The sequence below is a fragment of the Panthera pardus genome, unplaced genomic scaffold (assembly GCF_024362965.1).
Source record: "Panthera pardus isolate Hobbes unplaced genomic scaffold, ASM2436296v1 HiC_scaffold_17, whole genome shotgun sequence".
In the NCBI taxonomy this organism is placed as follows: domain Eukaryota; kingdom Metazoa; phylum Chordata; class Mammalia; order Carnivora; family Felidae; genus Panthera; species Panthera pardus.
The window spans coordinates 119648289-119674121 of record NW_026526732.1 but is presented as its reverse complement, the minus strand read 5'-3'; the positions used below and the strand labels follow the sequence as shown (position 1 = coordinate 119674121).

At 51.2% G+C, this 25833-nt stretch overlaps 1 protein-coding gene across 7 annotated transcripts in view; it reads left to right on the top strand.

Annotated features, from left to right (window-relative positions):
* Positions 1–25833, top strand: part of JARID2 (jumonji and AT-rich interaction domain containing 2) — a 272742-nt gene that overhangs the window by 222356 nt on the left and 24553 nt on the right. For all 7 annotated transcript variants that reach the window (XM_019420066.2, XM_019420064.2, XM_019420067.2 and 4 more), the window contains 2 exons: positions 15171–15406; positions 23867–24920. In XM_019420066.2, the coding sequence (XP_019275611.1) occupies positions 15171–15406; positions 23867–24920 (1290 nt within the window). The remainder of the gene's footprint in view (positions 1–15170; positions 15407–23866; positions 24921–25833) is intronic.

Below are 25833 nucleotides of genomic sequence, written 5' to 3'. Positions count from 1 at the left end.
TTTATCTTGTTTCTCCCCAAAGCCTGGACCCTCCCATCTCCCTGCCCAGTGAAGCATCAGGGGTTCTGTAGCGAGCAGGCACGTGGCTCGGTGGTGGAGGCCCAGGGAGAGTGCGTGCACCCCCTGACTTGCCCCGCGACCCTGCCATCAGTGTCGGATTGGGCCTGCCTGTGACCGCGCTCATCCCCTGTGGGCGCGGAGCCCAGACCCCAGCGGTCTCCTGCGAGAGCCTGCTGTCACCGGGCAGACGTGTAGTTTTGCAGACGTGATCCTGCACTATAACGTTCTCCCTTCTAATGCACTGAGCATCCTCGCGGAAATGCATGTGTTTATTAAAATACATAATCTGAAATGACACGGGCAGCATCACGTGCATTTTCAGCCTCGGGTTACCACTCAAGGGTTACAATAACAATGCCCTCGGCAGCCTCTCTCGTCCACCAGCTCTTCAGAGTTTCCAGAATAGCCTTTCGTATACAGAACCTCAGATGATCCTAACAATAGAGCCCTTAGGTAATCCCGATTTGGAAACAAAACCCCAGCATCAAAACACTGCTCTGGGGATATTTATGTTACGAGTTGATACTTGAAATGGCTTAGTTTGTGGAAAGTTCTCATAACTGGTTATTTTTTTTCCAGTGGGATAACCATGGTAGACTGGGGGCATGAATACATCCGTTTGGAATGACTTTGGCCTTGGCTTTCCTCAGTGTTGTCGCTGTGGCGAGGCGTTCCTTCTCCTTTGCAGAGGGGACCTTGGGGGAAGGTCACTGCTCACGGCAGCCACGTACGGTGGCTTTTCACCTGCTTTCTTGCCCTTAGGAAACATGGGACGAATGGCACTGTTTCTCTTTGTGCCCCTCTTTCTGAAGAGGGACATTTCTCGGAAGACTTTTTAAACAACATGTCATTGGACTCACAGCTGGAATGATTTAATTGCTTTTGGATGCACACCGGGGGCACGTTGTGCCAGGGCCAAAAAGCAGTCATTTGGATGAGTTTACCACGTTTCTGCCTTGGAGGTGCGTTCCACCCTCTCCGTGCTGGGCAGTGGGGGGCAGGGGCGCGCGGGCAGGGCCGGGGTCTGCCCGTGGCCACGTGCAGTGAGGAGATGCTCTCCAGCCGCCAGATGCTTCTTTCTTCGTGGGGTGTCCTCTTCACCTTTTTTTCACCTCTGGCAGCTCCAATCCCCGCCCTGCCCTGCCCTGCCATTGTGAGTTTTCCCAAAAGTTGGACTGTGGGCTAGGAGTGTGGTTTTATTGTTTTATTACTCTTTTAAATTTTTTAATGTTTTATTTCTGAGAGAGAGAGAGAGAAAAACAGAGCATGAGCGGCGGGGGGTGGGGAGAAGCAGAGAGAGAGGGACACACAGAATCCAAAGCAGGCTCCAGGCTCCCAGCTGTCAGCCCAGAGCCCGACATGGGGCTTGAACTCATGGACCGTGAGGTCATGCCCTGAGCCGAAGTCAGACCCTTAACCAACTGAGCCACCCAGGCACCCCTAGAAGTGTATTTGTGTGTGTGTGTGTGTGTGTGTGTGTGTGTGTGTGTGTGTGTGTGTAATATAATTTATTGTCAAGTTACCTAACATACAGTGTATACCATGTGCTCTTGGTTTTGTGGGTAGATTCCCATGATTCATCGGTCATATACAACACCCAGTGCTCATCCCAACAAGTGCCCTCCTCAGTGCCCATCACCCATTTTCCCCTCTCCCCCCACCTCCCCCATCACCCTTTGTTTGTTCTCTGTATCTGAGTGTCTCATGGTTTGCCTCCCTCTCTGTTTGAAACTGTTTTTTCCCCTCCCTTCCCCCATGGTTTTCCGTTAAGTTTCTCAAGTTTCTCATAGGAGTGAAAACATGTGATATCTGTCTTTCTCTGACTTACTTCACTTAGCATAATACCTTCCAGTTCCGTCCATGTTGTTGCATATGGCAGGGTTTCGTTCTTTCTCATTGCCAAGTAGTATTCCATTGTATATATAAACCACATCTTCTTTATCCATTCATCAGTTGTGATGGGCATTTGGGCTCTTTCCGTAATTGGGCTATTGTTAGAGGCGCTGGTATAAACACATGTACTGTGCCCCTATGAATCAGCGCTCCTGTAACCTTTGGATAAATTCCTAGTAGTGCAACTGCTGGATCATAGGGTAGTTGTATTTTTAATTTTTTGAGGAGCCTCCACACTGTTTTCCAGAGTGGCTGCACCAGTTTGCATTCCCACCAACAGTGAAGGAGGGTTCCCTTTTCTCCACATCCACGCAAGCCCGTTTCCCAAGTTGTTCATTTTAGCCACTCTGACAGGTGTGAGGTCGTATCTCAGTGTGGTTTTGATTTGTATTTCCCTGATGATAAGTGACATTGAGCATCTTTTCACGTGTCGGTTGGCCATCTGGATGTCTTCTTTGGAAAAGTGTCTATTCATGTCTTCTGTCCATTTCTTCACTGGATTATTTGTTTTTTGGGTGTTGAGTTTGATAAGTTCTTAAAAGATTTTGGTAGGAGCGTGTTTTTAAGCAGTATTTTTTTTTTTTTAATTTATTATTTATTTTTGGGACAGAGAGAGACAGAGCATGAACGGGGGAGGGTCAGAGAGAGAGGGAGACACAGAACCGGAAACAGGCTCCAGGCTCCGAGCCATCAGCCCAGAGCCTGACGCGGGGCTCGAACTCACGGACCGCGAGATCGTGACCTGGCTGAAGTCGGACGCTCAACCGACTGCGCCACCCAGGCGCCCCAGGAGCGTGTTTTTAAAGAGCAGTAGTACATGCAACGTTGAGTCAGAAGTTTCTATTTCTTCCCGTCCTCGACTTCTGTGTTTGGAGATGCTTGACTTAGTGGTTTGCGAGCACCATACTGGCTCTTCTCATTTATGGCTTGCAGCCTTTGTTTTTTGTTTTTTTTTTTTCCCCTCCCTTAGGTTTTATTTTATTTTCCGCTCTTGAATGTTTGTTTTGATAGTGAGCGAGTATGAGCCGGGGGGTAGGGGCAAAGAGCGAGAATCCCAAGCAGGCTCCACACTTTGAACACAGAGCCCAAAAGTGGGGCTTGCAGCCTCCACACTTTGAGCCCAAAAGTGGGGCTTGATCCCATGAACCATGAGATCATGACCTGAGCCGAAATCAAGAGTTGAATGCTTAACTGGCTGAGCCACCCAGGCACCCCTCTTCCTTATCTCCAAAGAAGATAAGGAAATTTTCCTAAAGGTCACATTTATTTTTTTTTTTTTTATTTTTTTTATTTTTTAACGTTTATTTATTTTTGAGACAGGGAGAGACAGAGCATGAATGGGGGAGGGTCAGAGAGAGGGAGACACAGAATCTGAAACAGGCTCCAGGCTCTGAGCAGTCAGTACTGAGCCCGACGCGGGGCTTGAACTCACGGACCGTGAGATCATGACCTGAGCCGAAGTCGGACGCTTAACCGACTGCGCCACCCAGGCGCCCCCTAAAGGTCACATTTAAAGAAGAGATAATGGGAGTGCTTTTTCAAAGATTTTTACGATAGCTGAGTGAGTGAGTGAGTGTGTGTGTGTGTGTGTATCTGCTAGAAAGTGTTATATTGGCTGTTACCATTACTACCATGCACGTGATTGAAAAGATCTCGAGCCCAGAACAACCTTGTAATGATGAGAATCCCAGAAAGGTAGCATGTTTCAAAACCCTGGCACCCAGTGAGGTGTGTCTGAGAGGTGATTGTTAAGTGCTGTCAGCAGGTGGTGTGCTTGACCTTCCCAGGTTGAGCAGTGTCAAGTGTGGTAGAAGGTTGGGGGCCATGCCTTGTCCGTCAGCGTAATCAGCCTGTGCCCGTTCTCTTCTCGTTTTCCTTAAGCCTGGGTTACGCTGGTCCGTGCGGGACCTTAGGGACCTACATGGACACTTGGCAGCGGCACCGGCCCACTGTTCCTGCTTTAGCGTGGGGATGCCTCTTGCTGGTAATGGTAGAGCTGCTCTGATCCGGGGTGAGGGGCTTATCCACATCTCAGCGACAGCAGACGGGGAGAATGTTCTGGCTCCGATGCCTTCCTCATTAGCTGTCATTGGGCCAGTTACTTAAAGTCCGGGAGCCTCACTTTCTCCATTGGTATACAGCCGACAAGGATATGTGGCTTTTTCGATTGGGGTTAGGGTTGGCGAGGGGAGGAAGGAAAGTGGCTGCTGGTGGACAATGGCGTGTCATTTTGGGGTGATGAAAACGTTTTAAACTCGCATTGTGGTGTAATGGGTTGCACAACTCTGAATGTGCGGCACTCCGTGCTTTAAATGTGTGGATCACACATTATGTGAATCCTGACTTCCTGAGAATAAACCGAAATCTGAATGAGTGACAGTAGCACTTAGTACAGTGCCCAGTGCTTGGTGGGTCCTCAAAAAGCAGAGGCTGGCCACCATCCTGTTACTGGTGTCCCACCCCATGATCCTTTAGAAGAGCTGTGACATTTCACAATTAATACATTGCATTAGATTTTCAGAATCTTGAATCCGTTCTTTTGTCCAGAATGGGCTGGGATGTGTTCATGTCGTACACATTACAAATTGAATTGTTGAGCTCTTTGCACACTGCCCCGTATTTACTATTTTCAGCTGATTTCATCAGGCCTGTCTTCAGGGGAATCTTCAGTCGGGAATATGTGCCATTCGTTCCGAGACTGTACGATGCACATATAGAATGTTTTGAGTCCTTCATTTCCTGGCTGGAGGCTGGGTGGAGGTGTTTGTGATACAGGAGCAGATCCCCGATATGTATTTGGGGAACCTTGAAAGCAATCCTTCCTGCAGTGCGGCTACTCCTATATTTAGCTTTTTTGTATTAGCGTTTTTATTCTGAAAATTACCAGTTCTCTAACTTGTATAGTCGATTGTGTTATCTGGAGGGGGTGCCTTCCACTCGCATTCTTGTGCACATTTTCAGGGTGTTCTTCTCCAAATGTGCTGTGAATGAGATCGCTTGTTCGGATCCAACGTTGGGCCAGATAGCTTATCATATACTTCAGATGTGGTCGGCCTGTTAGAATTCATCCACGTCTGTGTAGGGTTTTTCTTTGTTTTTTCTTTTTTTTTTATCCCCAGACTGCAAAATACTGCATTCATTTTGTTCTTCAAGAGTTAATGCACATCTCTTTTGAGTATAACCCATAGTTCTGCGATCTTTGTCTCCTTTCTTGAGAGTGATAAAGCATGAAATCCCTGTCAGCCCCACTGCCTGCCGTCCCAAAAGGCCACTTGCCCAGATGTCCCTCCCCAAGCCTGTTCTGGCACATTGGAGAATGCACAAAGCTTAGAGCCCACTGATGTGGGCACCGGTGGTGGGGTGGGGGGTGGGGTGTGGGGGTTGGTCACCCTCAGGTTCAGTCTCCTCCTGTCCTCGGCTCCTTTGGGGGCCAGGTGGGCCAAGAAACCATTTTTCAATGACAAAAACCATTCACCCTGATTCATGGTCTTTTCCTTGCCCTGACCTTTATATTCTCATAAAGGTCACACGCCCTTTTAAACTTCAGTATCAGAAGTTACTAGGATCATCTGCAAGAAACGTGTTTATTTATTTATTTTTTTTTAATTTTTTTTTTTTTAACGTTTTATTTATTTTTGAGACAGAGAGAGACAGAGCATGAACGGGGGAGGGTCAGAGAGAGAGGGAGACACAGAATCGGAAGCAGGCTCCAGGCTCTGAGCCATCAGCCCAGAGCCCGACGCGGGGCTCGAACTCACGGACCGCGAGATCGTGACCTGAGCTGAAGTCGGCCGCTTAACCGACTGAGCCACCCAGGCACCCCAAGAAACGTGTTTAAATGGCAGATCCGTCCAACTCCGTTATGGGACATCATTGCCCATCGTGTGTTCACATTTTTTGATCCTGGGACGGTCGCGACCAGATTCTGATTGCAGAAAAATAGCCTGTGACTTAAGTTCTAGAAGGTCGTACATAGAAAATGTAACATGCCTTAAAAATCCTTTTTAATGCGTTTCTTTCCTATAACCAAAGTGGTAGGATTTCAGGGTGTCCATTCCAGAGGGGTTTTGCCAACACTGCATTAACCAGGAGAGCCCGGCTTGTGATGCTGAAGGTCGGGGTGCACACGGGCCGCCGTTGCTTTCCTCCCTCGCGTTGCGGCCGGGCGCTGGCTCCCGGTGTGAGTGAGCGGTGCCGTGGGGTTACAACAGGACCTGTGCTGACTGAAACACGTCCTCTCTGCCTTCCCTAGTCGAACACGTGAGTGCTACAGCTACGTGAGCAGAGCAGTTTCTGCCCAGGGCAAACCGGGTTACAGCTCTCGCACAGGCTGCATTAAAATCCTTTTGAACTGTTGGCACAAGGTTGGCAGACATTCCATTGTTTTCAGACAATAGTGACTCAAAGTTGAACTGGCTCCAGGGAGCAGGCACAGTTTTTGTACAGTAACAAGGATTTAATGCCAGCCAATTGATGGAGTCTGTCTTCCCCAAGTCGGGACGCCTTGTAATGACACGAAGCTTACATTTAAATATCTGGCTCCCGATCAGAAACTTGGCATGCTTCTCTTTTCCTTTCCATCACACGTTCCTCTCTATTTACAGTGGTTCTCTTTTTGTCCCTTCGATTCGTTTTGGGGGTGGGACAGGGAACACGTCTTATTTTATGTAATTTGGGGGTTGGTCCAGCCTGTGGGCCTCGTGATCGTTCTTTCCTTCTGGTCTCTGTGCCTCTGCCGGCCGACCAGCCGTTTCGGCCCGGCTTCCTGTAACATCTCATGTTCACATTTCTCTTTCAAGGAGGTGAAGGCTTCAGAACCCCATTAGCTCCGGTCAGACACTGAGTCATCTCAGGGTGTCCTGTAACTTAGGCAGACGCCAAGTCGCCTCATTAAAAAAAAAATCAGGATTCTGTCCTTGTGTTCGGATGAGGTGCCTTTCTTAGCACCAATAATTAGCAAGTTGGGGGTGTCACGGAGACAGGCCACAGGATGTGCTGGCCTCGTCTGCTCTGTTCAAGGGGATCACTGCTTTAAAATGTGGGTCTCGTGCGTCGGCATGGCAGCAGGAGCTTGGAAAAAAAGATCAGCCTTCTACTTTTTGCAGAACTCCTTCCCCTGAAGAACACCAAGCATTGTATATACTTTATTGTAAATACTCCAACGATTCCTGGAGGGCAGATAAGAGGAGGCAGCTGGCTACATAGTTTAGAGAATTGAGGCACAGATGTGTCTGGTGATCTGGGAGCTAAAAATCAACACCAAGCTATGCACGTCCCTACGAGGGGCCGTGCATGTGGTGAGCTTTTTAGAGACCTTATGGTGGGCTTTTCATGGACTGCCTTATGGACCCTCCACCCCCCAGCCTCCTTGCGATCAGTGCAAATAGCTTTCGTGGGGCGCGGTCCCTGGAGCTAGAAAAGGAACTGGGGCGCCTGGGTGGCGCAGTCGGTTGGGCGTCCGACTTCAGCCAGGTCACGATCTCACGGTCCGTGAGTTCGAGCCCCGCGTCAGGCTCTGGGCTGACGGCTCAGAGCCTGGAGCCTGTTTCCAATTCTGTGTCTCCCTCTCTCTCTGCCCCTCCCCCGTTCATGCTCTGTCTCTCTCTGTCCCAAAAATAAATAAATGTTGAAAAAAAAAAAACAAACTCTAAAAAAAAAAAAGAAAAGGAAGAAGTTCCTCCTTGGAAAGCCTAGCTTTCCACCTTTGTGGGATTGCCAGAACGACGTTGCTAATGTAACTTGCCCTGCCCAGTTTTCTTTTTCACCCCTCATTGGGAGCACATCTTGTCTTCTCAGGCACGAAGTGACCCTAAATCAAAATATCAGCCTTTGGCTGTAAAGATTTTGCCTGCCGTGGTGTGAAAACACTTGTCTATAGGCCATTTAACTTTCAGAGTGTGTGTATACAAATCAATAGATTTGTCTCTGTTCATTAATGTAAAGCTATTTGTATCTGAGCACAATACAATTTCCTAATACAGTTCCCTGTGATAAATGCTTTTTTTTCCCTCCTTGAAGAAACGAGTTCAATTATTCCTTTTAATTGGGGAGAGCGCGCGTAGTCCTCTATCCACCTCTCTCTTTCTGTCTCTTATGTTCACAGGGTTTTAGTCTTTCCCTGTGAGAGTGAATATTTTTTGCCTTTCCCCTTCTCGAGAATCTTACAAATTAAGACAAAAGATAATTACTTGGAGGGGTAAAACTGGCAGGTTCCCACGACACTTAAAATTAATGAGCTGTTGAGGACAAAATATACCTTGTCTCTGGCTCCATCGTTCCCCCCCCTCCCTGCCCCGCCCCTTCCCCCTTTCTTCCCATTTAACACATGATTTGACTTTTTGGCTGTGTTTGCCATTTGGGTATACTGCTGCTGAAAGATAGCAAGCTGTTACAGAAAGTGGGTTCATTTGAAAGCGATCTCTTTGTTTGCAATTCAAAGTCAATTTTATTCCAGTTTTAATTTTTGTATTTTTGAAAACGTTCTCTTTTTTCGATGCTCTGATCAAAACAGTCTGTTAAGGGAACGTGGTGCTGCGGTTCACAGAGCCCCAGTCTGATCTGTGATGTTAATGGCACCGGCTTTCCAGTCTGTAGTCCCGGGACCCCTCGGCTTCCTTAGCAGTTTTCCCAAGGTGTCAGTTCCTTGCCGGCTGGGGCTGAAACTCGTCCTCAGCCTCAGAATAGAGCCACAGCTGTGCGTTCCCTGTCGGGTAGAGCTGGTGCTCATGGAAGGATCTGGTTTTTCCCCTGGATTTCAGGAAGTTCTTGCTGGCTAATAACCACAGTGCCGCTCTTAAGGAATTTCCTTGAAACCTCAGTTTAGCAACTGACCTTGCCCCGTGGCTCATTTGGAAAGGAGCAGCAGGGAAACTGTGAGCACTGGTGTCCTGCCACGTGTCTGGAGTGTGGTGACCCTCACTGACAAGCCACCAGCTGGCCAGTGCACACATCTCGTGGCCCATTAGCCTCTTTCTAGATTAATAGTTCCTCGCTGATTCCTCAGAGCCATCCTGTGAGGTAGTCAGTGGGGAAACTAAGACTTGGACAGGTACTAGCTCAAGGTCAAAGAGTTTAGCAGGTGATTTCGTGGATTCAGATTTAGGTGGCTTCCTCTCAGGGCCTGAGTGTTGTGGGGGCTTGTAGGTATTGACATCTAAGTATCCGCTCCGTCACATTCTGGAAACGATGATGTAGCTAATCAAGGAAGAGATGCTTTAGCCTAGCGATGTCAGGAGTTTTTATTTGAAGACCCCTTTTGACTCAGGAACCCCAAAAGGATTGTATTTACTGATACACTTTTCATATGGTAAATATCAAAAATGATATTAAAACAGGTTATTAAAAATTGATATTTACCATATTAGAATTAAAACTGAGGGAACTTATATATAAATATATATATATGAGGCATAGAAGACAGCTAGATTTTTTTAAATATGTTTATTTTTGAAAGACAGAGCGTGAGCAGGGGAGGGGCAGAGAGAAAGGGAGACGCAGAATCCCAAGCAGGCTCCAGGCTCCAAGCTGTCAGCACAGAGCCCAACACAGAGCTCGAACTCGCAAGGTGTGAGATCGTGACCTGAGCCGAAGTTGGAAGCTTAACTGAGCCACCCAGGAACCTTGAAGACAGTTAAATTCTAATGTCTGTTTCTGTGTGCAGTCTCCTGCAATACATAATTTTGGTTGACATATATGAAGAGAAATCAGTCTCAGATGAAAACATAGTTGGAAAAGGGAGGAACTTTGTAGATGATTTTTATCCTTTGGTATCACACCCCCAGACTCAAGCAGTGGTAGTTTCTGCAAGGTCAGTTGGCCCAGCAGTTGGAAGTGGTACTTCTCATACTCTGTTACATTAAATTTATCGTAAAGTTTTATTTATTTAAGTAATCTCTATACCCAACGTATGGCTCGAATTCATGACCCCAAGATCAAGAGTCATAGGCTCCTCTGACTTAGCCAAACCAGGTGTTTCTAAAATCCGTTGGTTTGCCTTTGGCTTTGAACATCTCTCTTATCCGTGCACAATTTTATAATGTTTTGTATTGATCACTTGAAAATTAATGGTTTGGGGCAACTGGGTGACTCATTCGTTAAGTGTCTGACTCTTGATTTTGGCTCAGGTCATGATCTCACGGTTCGTGGGTTCCAGCCCCGCGTCGGGCTCTGCGCTGACAGCTCGGAGCCTGGAGCCTGCTTCGGGTCCTGTGTCTCCCTCTCTCTCTGCCCCTCCCCCACTTGCACATGCTCGTGCGTGTGCACACTCTCTCAAAATAAATTTTTTAAAAAATTTGAAAAAATGGTTCACCTGACTACCTCTTGTAGCGGTCAGCACCTTTCATTAAGCAACCATCAAACAATCCTCATCTTCTCTGACCTCATCAGAGAGGTATTTTAGTGTGGAGAGACTTTGAAACTCAATGGTGGCAGATAAAGCTTTTCCACAACTGTAATTTTTACCCCAAATGGTGAATTCCATCATTGGCAGCAAAACAAAACAAAAACCAAATAACAAAAAAAATTCTGTTCGTTATTTCCCACCACAGGGTTGCTGTATTCATTTTGGTGGAAACGATGGATAGATAACTACATCAGTCTTTCTTTGAAATAAACGTAGCATTCCATGAAACTGCTGGCTTGCGGCTTAAATAACCGCCACACGAGTGCTTTTCCCTACAAATAACCTGCTTTGAACAGGGGATGGGCTTGGTGTGTACTTCCCCAATTGTCACACAAAGTGTGTGTGCTCAGGGGTCAGGATTTAGTGCTACTGACAATTTGTACTTTATCATTCCCTGAAATGAAAACTGGCTTGTCTTCCCTTCCTTCTTGTTAAGTGCTGGTTTAAAAAAGAAAATAGTTTTATTGACCTATGATATTCACAAATCCCAAAATTTACGCAAAGCATACGATTTAATAGTTATTAGTACACGCAGAGTTGTGTGTCTGTCATTATAGTCACCTTCGGAGTGCTGTCATCTGCTTCCCCTGAGAAACCTTGTTCCCATCAGCAGGGAAAATCCTTCCCATTTTCCTGAACTCTTTCCCCACCCCCACCCCCACCCCCAGCCTGCTAATCTACTCTCTGTCTCTCTGTGTTGGTCTTTTCTGGGCGTTTCGTATGAATGGGCTCCTACAGTATGGAACCCGTCATTAATTTCTTCAATTTATCAGTGTTTTCAAGATCCCTTTGCACTTGTGCACGTGTGGGTACTTGACTCCTTTTATTGGATGGATGATACCCCGTTTGGCTTATCTACATACCAATCAGTGAACCTTTGGATTTCCCCTACAGTTCTTAATTGTTAGTATTTATTCCCCCTCAGACATTTGTATGCAAGTTTTTATGTGGAACTATGTTTTTAAAAATGTTTTAAGTTTGGGGCACCTGGGTGGCTCAGTCGGTTGCGCGTCCGGCTTCGGCTCGGGTCATGATCTCGCGGTCTGTGAGTTCGAACCCCACGTCGGGCTCTGTGCTGACAGCTCGGAGCTGGAGCCTGCTTCAGATTCTGTGTCCCCCTCTCTCTCTGACCCTCCCCCACTCATGCTCTGTCTCTGTCTCAGAAATAAACATTAAGAAACAAAATTTAAAAAATGTTTTAAGTTTATTTGCTTTGAGAAAGAGCACAAGTGGAGGAAGAACACAGAGAGAATCCCCAGCAGGCTCCACACGGTCAGTGCAGAGCCCGGTGCGGGGCTCGAACTCATGAACCCTGAGATCATGACCTGAGCCAAGATCAAGAGTCAGTGGCTCAACCAACTGAGCCACACAAATGTGGACCTATTTTTTCTGTATTTTGTGTACATACTAGCAAGTGGAATTGTCACGGTAACCCTGTTTCCCTTTTTGAGGAACTTCTGGCCTGTTTCCCAAAGCGGCTGCAACATTTTGCATTCCCACCAGCACTACATGAGGGTTAGAATTTCTCCGCATCCTCCCCAGGACTCTCCATTATCTGTCTTTTGTGGATAGCCATCCTAGTGGGTGTGAAACGGTTGTTGTCTCGTGGTGGTTTTGATTAGCATTTCCCTGATGCTAAATCCACCTTTGTTTTGTTCCGTTAATGAAATCAACACAGTGAGAAGGGCAAATAGTATCTTGGTATAATTACGAAAATAGTTGTGACCTGGGAGGGGTGCCCTGAAAGGGTCTCCGGTTCCCCCAGGGGTGAAGTCACTCATGAAGCTCGTAGAAAATGTGGGCTGTGTTTTCAGCATCTATTCCTTCTTGCACGGGCAGGGCATCAGCCACACGTCTTTTCCCCCAAGAGACAGAAATGTGCACAGGCCAGACAGTTATCTGTATGGAAGCCTTCTTCATGCCGCACCTCCCTTCAGCAGGGAGGCCAGAGGCCGTCTTGCCACAGGCTGATTTCCTAGCCGTCTGAGATGGTCCTTCTGAACATGCAGAGATGGGGTTTTGCAAACCTCTGTGTAGGAACGCCCATTTATCCCCCGTCTACAGATGGGGAAACTGAGGAGTCAGTAACTTGCCTGGGTGCAAATGGCAGTGCTGGGAATGGAGTTGCCATGATGCAGTGTTAGGAAAGGGGACGAAGCCACAGAAGAAAATCGTTCTAACCAAACAGAGGGAAGTAATGACAGAACTGGTACTTCTTCAGTAACAAAGCATGGAAGGGCATGGAATATTTGGGATTTAAAACAGAAAACCCAAAAACCAAAAAGACAAAGAACCAGCTTCCTGTGCTGTGTTTCCATAAAGGAGCTATCTATGTTCACTGCTTTAGAAAATGGGTGAACGGTCAAGAAATGCCCAGATTCATGTTCCTCACTTGTGTTTTAATCACACTGAAGTATGACTTCTTACGGATGTTGCTTTTAATTTGTCTTGAAAGTAAGCACGGATCCTGCCAGCTTGGTGTGATTGATGGGCTCTGACGGAGTGCCGTTCCTTACACTTAGAATAAATGCCAACCATTTGAAGCTCTCCGTTTTCCCTGTAACCGAGAGTACCCACTGAAACCTTCCATAACGCCAGATCGCATACCATATTTTGACGCGACGAGCTCTTTCACTGCAGTATTGAAAATCTCTTGAGAACATGTAGTCAGTCACTGGTGCTGGGAGGAACTTTCCAGGTCGAGATTCACATCCAGTCCAGGCACGGAACACGTAAATCTGTTCGACCGTATCTGGGGTGGTAACAAGTGGACCAAAGAAGTCCGTGTAAGCAATTCAGTCGATTATCAGGAGGATGGGGGCGTCTGGTGGCTCAGTCGGTTGAGTGTCTGACTCTTGGTTTTTCAGCTCAGGTCATGATCTCATGGTTCCTGGGTTCGAGCCCCGCATCCAGCTCTGCACTCTCAGTGAGACAGTGCTTGGGGTTCTCTCTCCGCCTTGCATGATCTCTCTCTCTCTCTCTCTCTCTCTCTCTCTCTCTCCTTCCCCCCCCTCCCTCAATAAATAAATAAGAAAGATTTAGGAAGACCAGTGGAGGAATATCTTCGCATTTGAGAACATGGGCAGGCTTTCTAAGCACAGAAGCCGAGACAGACTTTAAACAAGAAAAATGGGTTAGCAGATGCAGCATCACAAGAGCTAGGAAAGCCAATGGCAGATAAGAGGAAAATATTTTTCACCTCTGCGGCACGAAAGTAATTGACAGGACATGACAGAGGTGAGAGAGAAGGCATACGGAGCTGTGGGCACACGTTTGGAGGCTGCTGTCCTCGGAAGAGAGGCTTAGTTGGTTTTGAGCCCTCGGAAAGGGCTGTGGGTGGAGGTGAGTGTGACTTCTTTGCGCCCCCGTGGGAAGAGACTTCCGCTCCAAGGAGGCGTTGACTTACAGCCGCCTGGGTGCACTTGGCCTGGAAGTCTGCCTGGTGGGGGTGGGCACGGCCTGGAGAGGAGGTGCCTGGGGGCGGTGGGGTGGGCGTGGTGACCTTTCAGGCCCGCCGGCCCCCGTCTGTCAGGAGCCTTTCTAAAATGAGCACTGGCTGCACTGCAAGGGCTCCATGTGGTCTGTTCTGCCAGAGCCTGTGGGGAGTCTTTTCCCTCTCCTTCCCTGAGGACACAGGCCAATATTGCCCGGATGGTTTGAGGGCAGGGGAAGCCTGTGCTGTGGGAGGGGCAGATGGTAAAAGCTCATTGTATTCCGTGGAGAGGGGCCAGACCCCCCCAGGTCCGGCTCACAAGCCCCAGCTGTAATGTGGAAAAAGGAACTCCTGGCAGGAACAGAATTGACCGTCAAGTTGCTGAGCGTTGCTGTTCTCTTTGGAATTGCCTGGGTGGGTGGCATCATGGCACATGCTTGGGGACCGGGGAGGCGGTGAGCTTGGGAGGCAGGCCAGCCTGCCGGTGCTGGTGACGGGCAGCATGACTCCTCCAACTTATCTGTAAAATGGGCCTGACGACGTGTTGCCTGTCCCTTTGGACGTAAAGGCAGTGAGCGTGCCTCACTGCCGTAGCCGGCTCACCTGGCTTGTGGCAAGCATGAAATGCATTGGCTGTTCCTGCTGTTAGGGCTTCTGGAAGAGAAACAGGTCCGGCTCTGTTGCCCTCTCTCGCTTCTCTGGTCACCGATGGGATGGTGAGCAGATCTTCAGTCTCAGAATGTGCAACTTTGTTTATTTGTTTATATGTTTATTTTTATGTTTATTTTTATGTTTATTTTTGAGAGAGAGAGAGAGAGAGAGAGAGAGAGGGAGACCCAGAATCCAAAGCAGGTTCCAGGGTTCGAGCTGTCAGCGCAGAGCCCGACGTGGGGCTCGAACTCACAAACCGTGAGATCGTGACCTGAGATGAAGTCGGACGCTTAGCTGACTGAGGCGCCCCTAGAATGCGTAACTTTAAATTGGAGAAGATACGACTTTATTCCATATGCCCCGTATCTTCATACACCAGGTGGTTCTGTTCTTGGGATGTTGACTGTTCATTTCTTTTTTTTAAACGTGTGATGTTGATGTTCTGAGGGCCGCTGGGTTTTTGTTTTGTTTTGTTTTGGTAGGGATTTTTTAAAAATAGATTTTTTCAGTCTTTTCAACCAAAGCAAATAATTCTTTGGGTATGCTTTATAATGGTTTTTGTCCCGGGGCCTAGGACTGTTCCGTACTTTAGGCTGTGGTGCCAGAGTGGTGTTGTGGTCTTGGGGTGGCTCGAGTTACGGGGACTTGGCTTTCTCCCTGGCTTCCGGGCCTTGATGCTGGATGGTGGCAGAATCTAATGTGGTGACCTCATTGTCCCTCTTTCCTTCCTAGTTTTCAATGGTTCCAGCAGGTCTCCACGGGAGAAAGAACCTGTTCAAAAACACAAAAGCAAAGAAGCCACTCCCGGGAAGGAGAAGCACAGCGATCACCGGACTGACAGCCGGAGGGAACAGGCGTCAGCGGCCCCGCCCCCAGCGGCCCCCTCCACGGGTTCCTCGGCCAAGGGGCTCGCTGCTAACCACCACCACCCCCCTCTGCATCGGTCGGCTCAGGACTTACGGAAGCAGGTAAACCCGGCCTTGCTGCACAGGTGACCCCGCTCCGGCCCGGACGGGGCCTGCCCGCCAGGCGCCGTGTCCCCGTGTCACCATCTTAACTGAAGGGGACGTGGGAGTGGCCGCCTTGAGAAATCCGTACCTAGAGAGCTCAGGAAGCCAGGAGGGTGACGGCCAGAGGTGAGCTGGGGAGGGAAGCACGGTGTTGGCACAGAGGTGCTGGGTGTGCAGGCCTCTGGTGGGAGCGGCTCTGGCACCTGCTCCAGACTCCAGGCGCCTCCCTCTGGTGGATCTGGTGTGTTGGCGCCTGTTGGCTGGGCAAAGCGACTTGTCGCCTTCACTGCCCCTCCTCCACCCGTGTCCTGGCGCCTGATGGCTCTGAGCTCGGTCGTCCTCTCAAGCCTGGAGAAGCTGTACCTTGAAGACAGGCCCGGAAACTGCCTCGCGCTGTCAGGGGACAGTCCTGGACCGCTTCTCTGTCGTTCTTAACGTGACAAGTTAGCATCTCCGCCAGGACTTGGAGGCAGGAGGCGTGCACGGGCACACGCACCGCTGAGCAGTCCATGTGTGCCCGGGGGCGGTTCACCCCGCACACGTCAGCCTGCACCTCAGGATCGCAGCTCGCGGGTCACATTGTTCTCCAGCCCCCACTGCCCCCTGCTCGAGGTCGCGTTAGATAACATGGATCCTGTTGGGAAACTCTGAAGAATGGCCTCAGGGTCTGCCATTGTCATTGTCACAGTGTTCCGTCCTTGGACAGTGATTTCCCGGGACCCCCGGAAGGCACAGCCTGGAGGAAGGCACACGGTGAAGGGCTGTGTCACCCGGGTCAGTGGCTTGTCACTGACCCCTCGCTCCTGTTCTCACTGCATTTTAAAGTCAGGGAGCCATGGGGATCACAGATCTCCTCACTGGGCACTTGTGACACACAGCTAACCTTTTCTGCAGAATGGATGGAGTCGGGGCCAGGTATGGGTGGGCCAGAGAGATCTCCTGACCTGCCATGTTCTAGAATTACTAAGAGATGGTGGGAACATAATGTAATCCCTCCCCTTGTGGAGCTGTTTTTATTTTGAGAGAGTGCAAGCGAGCAGGGGAGTGCAAGAGAGAGAGGGAGAGAGAGAGAATCCCAAGCAGGCTCCACACTGTCAGTGCAGAGCCCGACTCAGGTTTTGATCCCAGGAACTGAGAGTTCATGACCTAAACCGAAAATCAAGAGTCAGAGGCTTAAGTGACTGAGCCACGCAGGTGCCCCTGTGGAGCTGTTCTTTACACGTATCCTTTCTCATTCTTTTTAATGTTTTTTGTAAATTTTTCTTTAATGTGTATTTTTGAGACAGAGAGGGAAGGAGGGAGGGAGGGAGGGGAAGGGGCAGAAAGAGAGAGGGAGACCCAGAATCCAAAGCAGTCTCTGAGCTGCTGGCACAGAGCCTGATGTGGGGCTTGAACTCCTGATGAACCACGAGGTCATAACCTGAGCTGAAGTCAGATGTTTAACCAACTGAGCCACCCAGGCGCCTGGGCCTTTCTCATTGTTCATGATGTTAGAATAGTTTCTCTGAATATGTGTATTTGCATGCATGCATGGGGGAGAGAGAGAGAGATTGTGTGTGTGTGTGTGTGTGTGTGTGTGTGTGTGTGTAGTTTTAACCTTAGTTTTTTTGTTTTTTTAAAAGTACTTTGGGGCTTAAAAATTTTTTCTTACTGTTAATTTCTAAGAGTGCGATCAGGGGAGGGGCAGAGAGAGCGTGAGAACCTTACGCAGGCTCCACACTCAGACCCCGAGGACCTAGGGCTTGACCTCACAACTGTGAAGATCATGACCTGAGCCAAAATCAAGGTCAGACACTTAACTGACTGCACCACCCAGGCGCCCCAGTCTTGGTGAGGTGAGCAGGGTGAGAATCTTCATGTCTTTTCCAGGCAGGGTTCTCACATACCTGTGTCTTTATCCTCGGCGGTGTTACCTTGAGACTGAGTAAGTAGTCGTAGCGTATTTTAAACACTGGCCCGTCTTCTGAGACCCAGACGTCACGGTTTTCGCAGAGGCCACAACTGTGCGCGATGGTGGAATTAGCCCGCGGGGTCAACGCTGGGCTCCCGGTTTGCAGCCGGAGGCACCGCCATCCCTGTGTTTGTGGCTCGTTCTCTCCCCTCCATTCCCAGATCGGACAGCCTGATACGCGCTCTGATGGGATTCTCCTACAGGTGGAGAAGAATTAAAAAGGGTCCCAGAGTAAGGGGAGCTCCCATCTGTGGGGCAGGACTGAAGGGTTTGGAAGGGGACGAACAGGACTTCACATTCACACAGACGCGTGACCGCGCGTGCACACATGGGCACACACACTCGCCCCTTCTCCAGTGGGGCTGGGTGGCGGACCCCTCTGGTGTCCGTTGGTCACAGGTCGTCTTCAGCTGTCAGCTCGTGCCCCTCGGCTCGGGATTTCTCTTTGTAGCTGACCGCTAGGAATTGGCACAGCTGGCGGGAGAAGCTGGGGGAGCAGAGAGGACCCCGTGCCCTGGCTCCCCGGCCTGCGTGCGTGGCCCGTCTCACTGTGCGGCCTGGGAGTGAGAGGTCCGGGTCCCCGTGCAGAGCAGCCCCCTGTCACCCAGCGACTGCAGAGACCTGGCTCTCGTGCTTTGTTCGGGTCAGTCTTTGCAGGCGGGGTGTCCGCGGGCAGCGCTCAGGGCTCTTTCCCCCCACCCCTTCCCCTTCGCCTCCTCCTCTGTCTCCTCGGCCTTCTCTGTCTGGCCCAGGGCGCCAGCTCTCCAGTTCCTGTTCGGCGCTAACCGGGACCTCCACTGAAATTTAAGATCTTTTAACGCTCCTGGGCCCTGTTGTTCATTTGGGCGCAGTCACACTGACCCCCCCACCCCCACCGCGTGATATTGGGATAAACAAAAGGACGAATTAGAAACTGCCACATCCCAGTATTTAAAATACAGAGAAAATAAGGTCAGTGAAAGCAAGTTGTAGATTCCTTTGTAACGGCCTGATGGAAATGACTAGAATCTGACCTTTTCATCTTTCACCTGCAGAAAAGATTGGGGCCAGAGGATATGTGGGTCTTTAATTTTAAACAGGATTAACTTCTTCAGGTTCGCCCCCAAAGAAGAGGGTGAATGTGAATCGTGTCAAGCGGTGGTGGGAGGTGTGAGGTGTGGTGTTGAGGAGGTGCCGCTCCCCAGGGACTTGACCCTGTTTGCTCTGATGTGGTCGGAGGCACCCTCTGCTAACTCACTTGCCCTTTGTACTGAAATGGCCCCTTCCCCGTTAACCTTGCACAATGTCATGTGCTCGCTGTGCTTCCTCAGGGCCCGGGAATAACCTCCCCTGTGGCTGTGTCTCAGCGTGAGGGGCCTTGCCAGGCCTCTCTCGCCTTTACGACACCAGAGGCACGGTGTCTGTCATGCGTGTGTGACTGCCCTGGGATTGTCAGGGCCACTGGCAGGATGATTTGGACGTGTAATGAGTGTTGGACACAGGAGCAGCTGATGTTTTCCTCTTCGGTTCCTTCACCTAGCAGTTCAGCTTAAATGCAGTAAAAGACTAGCACACGCAGGACGGTAAAACCAAAGAACCTTATGCACCTAGAGAGCATTTTATAATGGTGGTTTCAGGGCACCTGGGTGGCTCAGTCAGTTAATCAGTTAAGCATCTCTGACTTTGGCTCAGGTCACGGTGAGTTTGAGCCCGGCAGCTGGCTCTGTGCTGACAGCTCAGAACCTGGAGCCTGCTGGGGATTCTGGGTCTCTGTCTCTCTGTCTCTCCCTCTCTCTCTGCCTCTCTGCCCTTCCCCTGCTCGTGCTCACTCTCTCTCCCTCAAAAATAAACAAACATAAAAAAAAAAGTTGGTTTCCAAGAGCCTCATGAGGAGGTGTTCACTTTTGTAGATGTTGTGAGGTTGGTAAGCCACGATGTGGATTGTTGGGCCACCCCACTCGCGGTCACTGTCCTCATTTATCGTGCTGAGGCTGAGCCACAATGTGAAAGAAACGATCGCCTCCTACAGGCAGCCTGCGGGCACGTTTGGCAGGAAGATCTGCTGGGCTCCATTGTTCCCTTTGGAGGTTGGGTCCTCACAATAAGCTGTACGGGGGCTGCTGCAGATGTGTTGGCCTCAAAGATTCAAAGAGGGGGTTTAAATTCTGATTAAAGAATCAGGAGTAGTTTTGTTTTTTAAAGTTCTGGAAAATAGGAACATCCAGAGAGAAGGTCAGAAAATCGCCTGCGCCGTAAGGTGTTCAGGGTTTTAGCCGTGCCGCTCAGCGGGTCGTGCTTGGTGTTGGTGGCACGGTATTAAGGACCCCATTAAGTCACCTGTAGTGTGGGAGCAGGTGCTATCAAAGGGTTGGGGGCTCCTACCAGAACCCAGCCTTGCCTTTTTGTTGGGAGGGTCCTGCGCTCATTAACTAGGGTCTTACCCTTTCTCTCACGACGGGGTCTGCTGCGCCAGGAGGCCTTCCCCTCCGCCTGTCTGGTGCAGTTCTGTTCATCTCAGGCTCTTTGTTTTTAATCCAAGTCTTAAGGTCCAAGTGGGCTGTCCCCAGCCTCCCAGCTCTGAAAGGATGAGCAGAGGCTCCCGATTCAGCAGCTCCCTCTGGTGGGGAACAGGAGCTTGACGACAGGATTCCTGGTTGTGAACTTGGCTCGGACTTCTTTGCCATGAAACCTCATGGCTGTGGGCCTGGAGGAGCTTGAGCTACGGTGGTGGGTGGGCGGTGGTGGGCCAGGGAGAACAGGCTGCAGACATCCCACCTCCTGCAGAGCTAGGTGGGTTTAGGGGGAGAGGGATGCAAAGGCAGAAGTCCCTGCCAGAGCCCAGAGAAGGAACAGCTTGGAGAGCTGTAGTTATTCAACCGCAGTGTTTCTCTTGCACCTTGGAAGGTTCTGCTGCATGCAGCACGTTGCGTTAGGCCTCCAGTGAGCTAAGTGACCTCTTTCTTACGTGCTCTGGGTAAGTACTTCCTCAGGTGTGCACAGTGACATCAGACCCACTGTGCCTTGTGAGCTGGCTGAGTGACCTGGGTGTTTTGTTAAGCTCAAACTCGGTGTTTTGCCCTTTTTTGATAAGGTGGTGGGTGGGAGGAAACCCTCCAAGGCAAGGTAAAACAATGCCTGCCACCACCATTCCTTTGCTTTCTTTGGTAACAGTTGAGCACTGGACCCCGAAAGACCAGGACGGGCCAAGGAGTAGGCATGTGTGTGCGGACAGGTGGGTTCCTGGGTTGGGAGAACGTGACCTCTGCTGTAGGTGGAACACAGGTGTGCTGGGTGGGAGGAAGAAAGACGGTCAATGAGACATGTCCTTTCCCGTCTCCGTAGGTGATTTCTCAATCAGGTTCATTGAGTTCGGTGAGTTGTGAGGTTGATGCATTTAGTCTTTGAGCTTGTGATGTGTGGACCTGCACGCATAGGGTTTGGGCAGCGGCTTTTGAAGGGGACTGTAAGCATGGTGAGGAAGCAAAGGAACAGAGGAACTCACTCTTCTGGTTGGGCAGGGCAGTTGACTGCACATCTTGGCAGGAACCACCCATATTGAAGTTTACGGAAATACGTAAACAAGAAGGGGGGATTCTTTTTGCCATTGAAGACGGTGAAATACTTTTCTAGAATTCTGTCCTGTAGAAAATGTACCTCCCATAACCTAGCACAGCAGGAGAGGCCATCAGGTGCCCCCAAGGGGGCAGAATGGATGCATTCAAGGCCCCTGTGCGTGTTTTGTTTTGTTTTTTTTTTTTTTGATGTAGAGTCTGAGAGATTCTGACTCTGGCTCTCCAGTCTCCCCTGGGTGAACCCTAATACTGGGCCGGAGCAGGGCCAGAATCGTTACGGGAACACTGAGCTGTTGGGCTCCCGCCCACACTGATCAGATCAGAGTCTGGGTGGAGGGGCGGGGCGGTTAGGCTGCAGAATCAGCTTTATTTTGAGCTGGGTGAAGAGTTGGAACAGGCCATCCTCTCAGTGGTTCAGGAGAGATTAAAGGCCTAAAGGGTGTGTCTTCTATTTTCTGGGCAGTGGAATCCTTCTCTGAAGATGCTGGATCCCTGAGGTCTCTCTCTGTCTCGATGATGGAAAAGTTTCTCGGAGCCACAGCAGGACTATGTATATACTGTTTCTGGTTTTATCCTAAGTGGCTCGTTTTGGTTTGAGCTAATGAAAGCATTTGAAAAACACCATGAAAAACTAGAGACCTTTGTGTCCCTCACTTTACCTTTTATTCCAGGTAGGAGTGGTGCCCACCTTGGGAAGTTTCACCCACCCTCGGTTGTATACATTTATTTTTAACTTCTTGTTGCCAGGCTGTTAGCTGTTTTGTTTTAATTTCCCATTTCTTCATTCCACACTCTTCTCTCCCCCACCTGATCTGGTCAGTCCTGCCTCTCTGGACTCTCTGTAGGGTGGTGAGCAGTGGTGGACCTGACCGTAAGTCCTGGGCCTGCCCCGCGGCCTCCCATGTGGGGCCTGGAGTCCAGAGGTCCAGGTTGCCTCACCAGAAACCTGGTTCCCTGAATGCCCCAGGCTTGGCTTCTGGAACACAGCCTCTTACCGAGATGTTATCGCTTTGATTGCACTGCGTGTAACTGATGGCATATAAAGAAATACCCTTCTTGCTCGGTTTCCAGAATCTTCTACCGATGGTTTGTTTCAGTTCTTAAAGTATGTTCCGGCCTCGGCGTCAGCATCACCTGGGACCATGTTAGAAATTCAAATTCTCGGGCCCCATCCCAGACCTAGTGGTCTAGGAAACCCTGGGGGTGGGGCCCGGTGATCTACGGGTTCTGAGAGTCACTGATGGGAAAGTTCTGGTTTTGTTTTTGTTTTTCCCCACTTGGGCTGAGTGCATTTCCCTGGACGTAGTGTAGAGGTCACTCAGACTCGGGCCCTGTCCTGGGGAACCTGATTCCCGTGGGAGCACTGGGGGCTGATTGGGAACACACGACCTTTGTGCTGTGACGGGAGGATGTGCTCCTACGTGACCACAGCTGGTCGGTCAGCTTCTCTGACTTGGGAACACAGGCTCCTTCTATCCAGTCACCTCCTCGTGGGGGTTACCGGTGAGAAGCAATGGCTGTGGTTGTTCCATTTCCTGCTGATTGTGTGATTTCTAGTTGGCCTCTTTTGGGGGTAGGGGTGCTTATGAACCTTGGAGTCCCCGTTTTGAACTCTTGCTGCAGATGAGAGATTGATGCCCAAGATGTTAGTGACCTGTCAGAGGCCAGCAGCAGCCGCAGCAAACAGGGCTGTGACGTGATGGTCACAGAGCAGTGCACCCAGCAGTGGCTTCTGGCTGGGCCTTCATCATTCTCTGGAAGTTTTGCATTTCCAGTGTGCACCTGTCACTCTCTGGTTTCCCTTTATAAACAAGGGTGTCTTTATTTTTTTTTAGTGTGTGTTTGTTTATTTTTGAGAGCAAGAGAGCGAGTGCACAAGCAGGAGGAGGGACAGAGGGAGAGGGAGACACAGAATCTGAAGCAGGCCGCAGGCCCTGAGCTGTCAGCACAGAGCCCGACACGGGGCTGGAACTCACAAACTGTGAGATCGTGACCTGAGCCAAAGTCAGACGCTTGATTGAGCCACCCGGGCGCCCCGACAAGGGTGACTTTTATGTGTCACAGAATTCCTGTGGTGTCCAAGTTGCGAGCCGGCTGAGACAGGTTCTAACCGGATGTGGAGGTTTTGTCGAGGGTGGGGAAGCCAGCTCTGCCCATGCAGAGGAGGGACTGGCATCTTTTGCTTCGTGGAAGAGGTCAGGTGCGTCCGGCGAGGCGGTCCCTGGGGCCCAGTATCAAAGGTGACAGGGCAGACGGATGCCAGGGGCTGGCAGTCACATGTCTGGGCTTGGCCTGCGACCTGCACGGGAGCCGGGCCACATGAGTGTGCTTGTTCTTTTCTTTTTGTGGTATTTTTGTGTCTTTCCTTTTTTAGCACGTAGATTTAAAAATTCTGTGGGCAGAGCATGCTGTTCTGTGGAGCAGAGTGGCGAGCACGTCTTTTCTCGGAACAGGGGTGTGTGTGTGTGTGTGTGTGTGTGTGTGTGTGTGTGTGTGTGTGTCCCTGTGTCCGTCCGTCCCCTCTTCCCCTAAATGGGCAGGGGTTTGCTCCTATAAGTGTCCTTAACCTGTGGCAGGTGACTGGTAGGCGAGTGGACAGGTGGTCATGGTGAAACCTTGATTTTTCTGGAAGAGCCACTAGCACGCATGTGAAAATATGCCCCGGAATCCGTGCCGCGGGCACTCAGGTCGGGCCGCGTGTGTTTGTGTAGGAGGATAGGCCTGTGTTTGAACCGGAGTCTCTCTGTCTTCAGTTCACGGCCGCGTACGGTATTTGACGACGGCCCCGCACCTCCCCCTTCGCGAGAGCCGGCGGCCAGCTCGGTTTCGTCACCGCGTGCCGCGAGGTCACCCTCTTGGAAAGGTCACTAACTCTGCTCTTCTCGCCTCTCCCCCTCTGCCTCTGCCGCCTCCCAGGTTTCGAAGGTAAACGGAGTCACTCGAATGTCGTCATCTCTGGGTACGAGTGCAACCGGTGCCAAAAAGATGCGCGAAGTCAGACCTTCACCGTCCAAAACTGTGAAGTACACTGCAACGGTGACTAAGGGGACTGTCACATACACCAAAGCCAAGAGAGAACTGGTCAAGGAAACCAAACCCAATCCCCACAAGCCCAGTTCCGCCGTCAACCACACAATCTCAGGGAAAACCGAAAGTAGCAATGCAAAAACCCGCAAACAGGTGCTATCCCTCGGGGGGGCGTCCAAGTCCACCGGGCACGCCGTCAATGGCCTCAAGGTCAGTGGCAGGTTGAACCCAAAGTCATGCACTAAGGAGGTGGGGGGGCGGCAGCTGAGGGAGGGGCTGCGGAACTCCAAGAGGAGACTGGAGGAGGCCCAGCAGCCCGAGAAGCCGCAGTCGCCCCCCAAGAAGATGAAAGGGTCGGCCGGCTGCGCCGAAGCCCCCGGCAGGAAGGCGGCCGCGGCGGTCCCCGCGGCCCCGGCCCCCGCGGAGAGAGCCCCGCCGCCCGGCCACGCCAAGAAGGAGGTGCCCGAGCGGAGCTCGGAGAGGAGCCGGCCGAAGCGGGCCGCGGCCGGCAAGAGCACGCCGGGCAGACAAGCACACGGCAAGTCGGACGGCGCCTCCTGTGAAAATCGTTCTACCTCGCAAACGGAGCCCTTGCACAAGCCGCACGAGGCGGCGGCCAAGCCCGACAAGGGGGGCGGCCGGGCCGGCTGGGCGGCCATGGACGAGATCCCCGTGCTCAGGCCGTCCGCCAAGGAGTTCCACGACCCGCTCGTCTACATCGAGTCGGTCCGCGCTCAGGTGGAGAAGTACGGCATGTGCAGGGTGATCCCGCCTCCGGACTGGCGGCCCGAGTGCAAGCTCAACGACGAGATGCGGTTTGTCACGCAGATTCAGCACATCCACAAGCTGGGCCGGCGCTGGGGCCCCAACGTGCAGCGGCTGGCCTGCATCAAGAAGCACCTCAGATCTCAGGGCATCACCATGGACGAGCTCCCGCTCATAGGTGAGGCCCGCCCGCCCCCGCCGCCCCTGCGCGGGGCCACCCCCCGGGCCGCCCTCTGTGCGCTCGTCCCTGGTGTCCTTTTCTCTGGTCGTAAGGACATCGGTCATACTGGCTGAGGACCCGCCCAGGCACCTCATTTCACCCCACTCGTCTCCTTCGAGACCCCGTTTCTAAATGCAGTCCCCTATCTGAGGCACTGGGAACTCGGGCTTGAACACGTGCACGTTTGGGTGACACAGGTCAGCCTGTTTTCCCTCTGTCCTCCTCCTTTTTCCTTGCACGTCACTGTCTCTGGTGATCGGGCAGGGCCTTGTCAGAGGCCACAGATCGGGGGACGGGTTTGAGGTTCTCCTGAGGGCTGAACCCACTGCGGAGCTCACCTCGGTGGCTCCCCGTCCGAGCACGTGTCCCGGCAGCTGCAGGGCCGTGGCCCCCAGAGCCCACGTACAGGCTCCCCCATGTCCCGGGTCCCTCTTCCTCCCAGAAAGCCGCTCGTCCCTCCTGGATTCTCACCCTCTGTCTGGGTTGGGCTGGGTTTGCAGAGTGCGGGTTTGCTTTGGGGACGGCTGGGGAAGGTCTCGCACCCTTTCCCTTTCGGCTCCAGACCTACGAAACGGGCATGTTCCTGCCTCCGTTTCGGGGGTCCCGATTTTGTAAAGGCGGTGAGGAAAGGAGCCATTTAACCACCACTGACGTGTCAGGGATTGGCCGTCAGGGCTCCCTGCAGGGGTGAGGCGGGGGAGGCGTCCTTACCTTCTCAGCAGGTGCCTGCAGGAACTGATGCCTGAGTGAGAATCCCGACTCGGGGTTGTGGGAGCGGGCTGAGCAGGCGTGAGCTTTTGGTGTCGGCTGCTCGCTGCGTGTCCTCTGAACAGTACCAGGCCCTCCGGGCTGTGGTGACATGTCTGAGCCC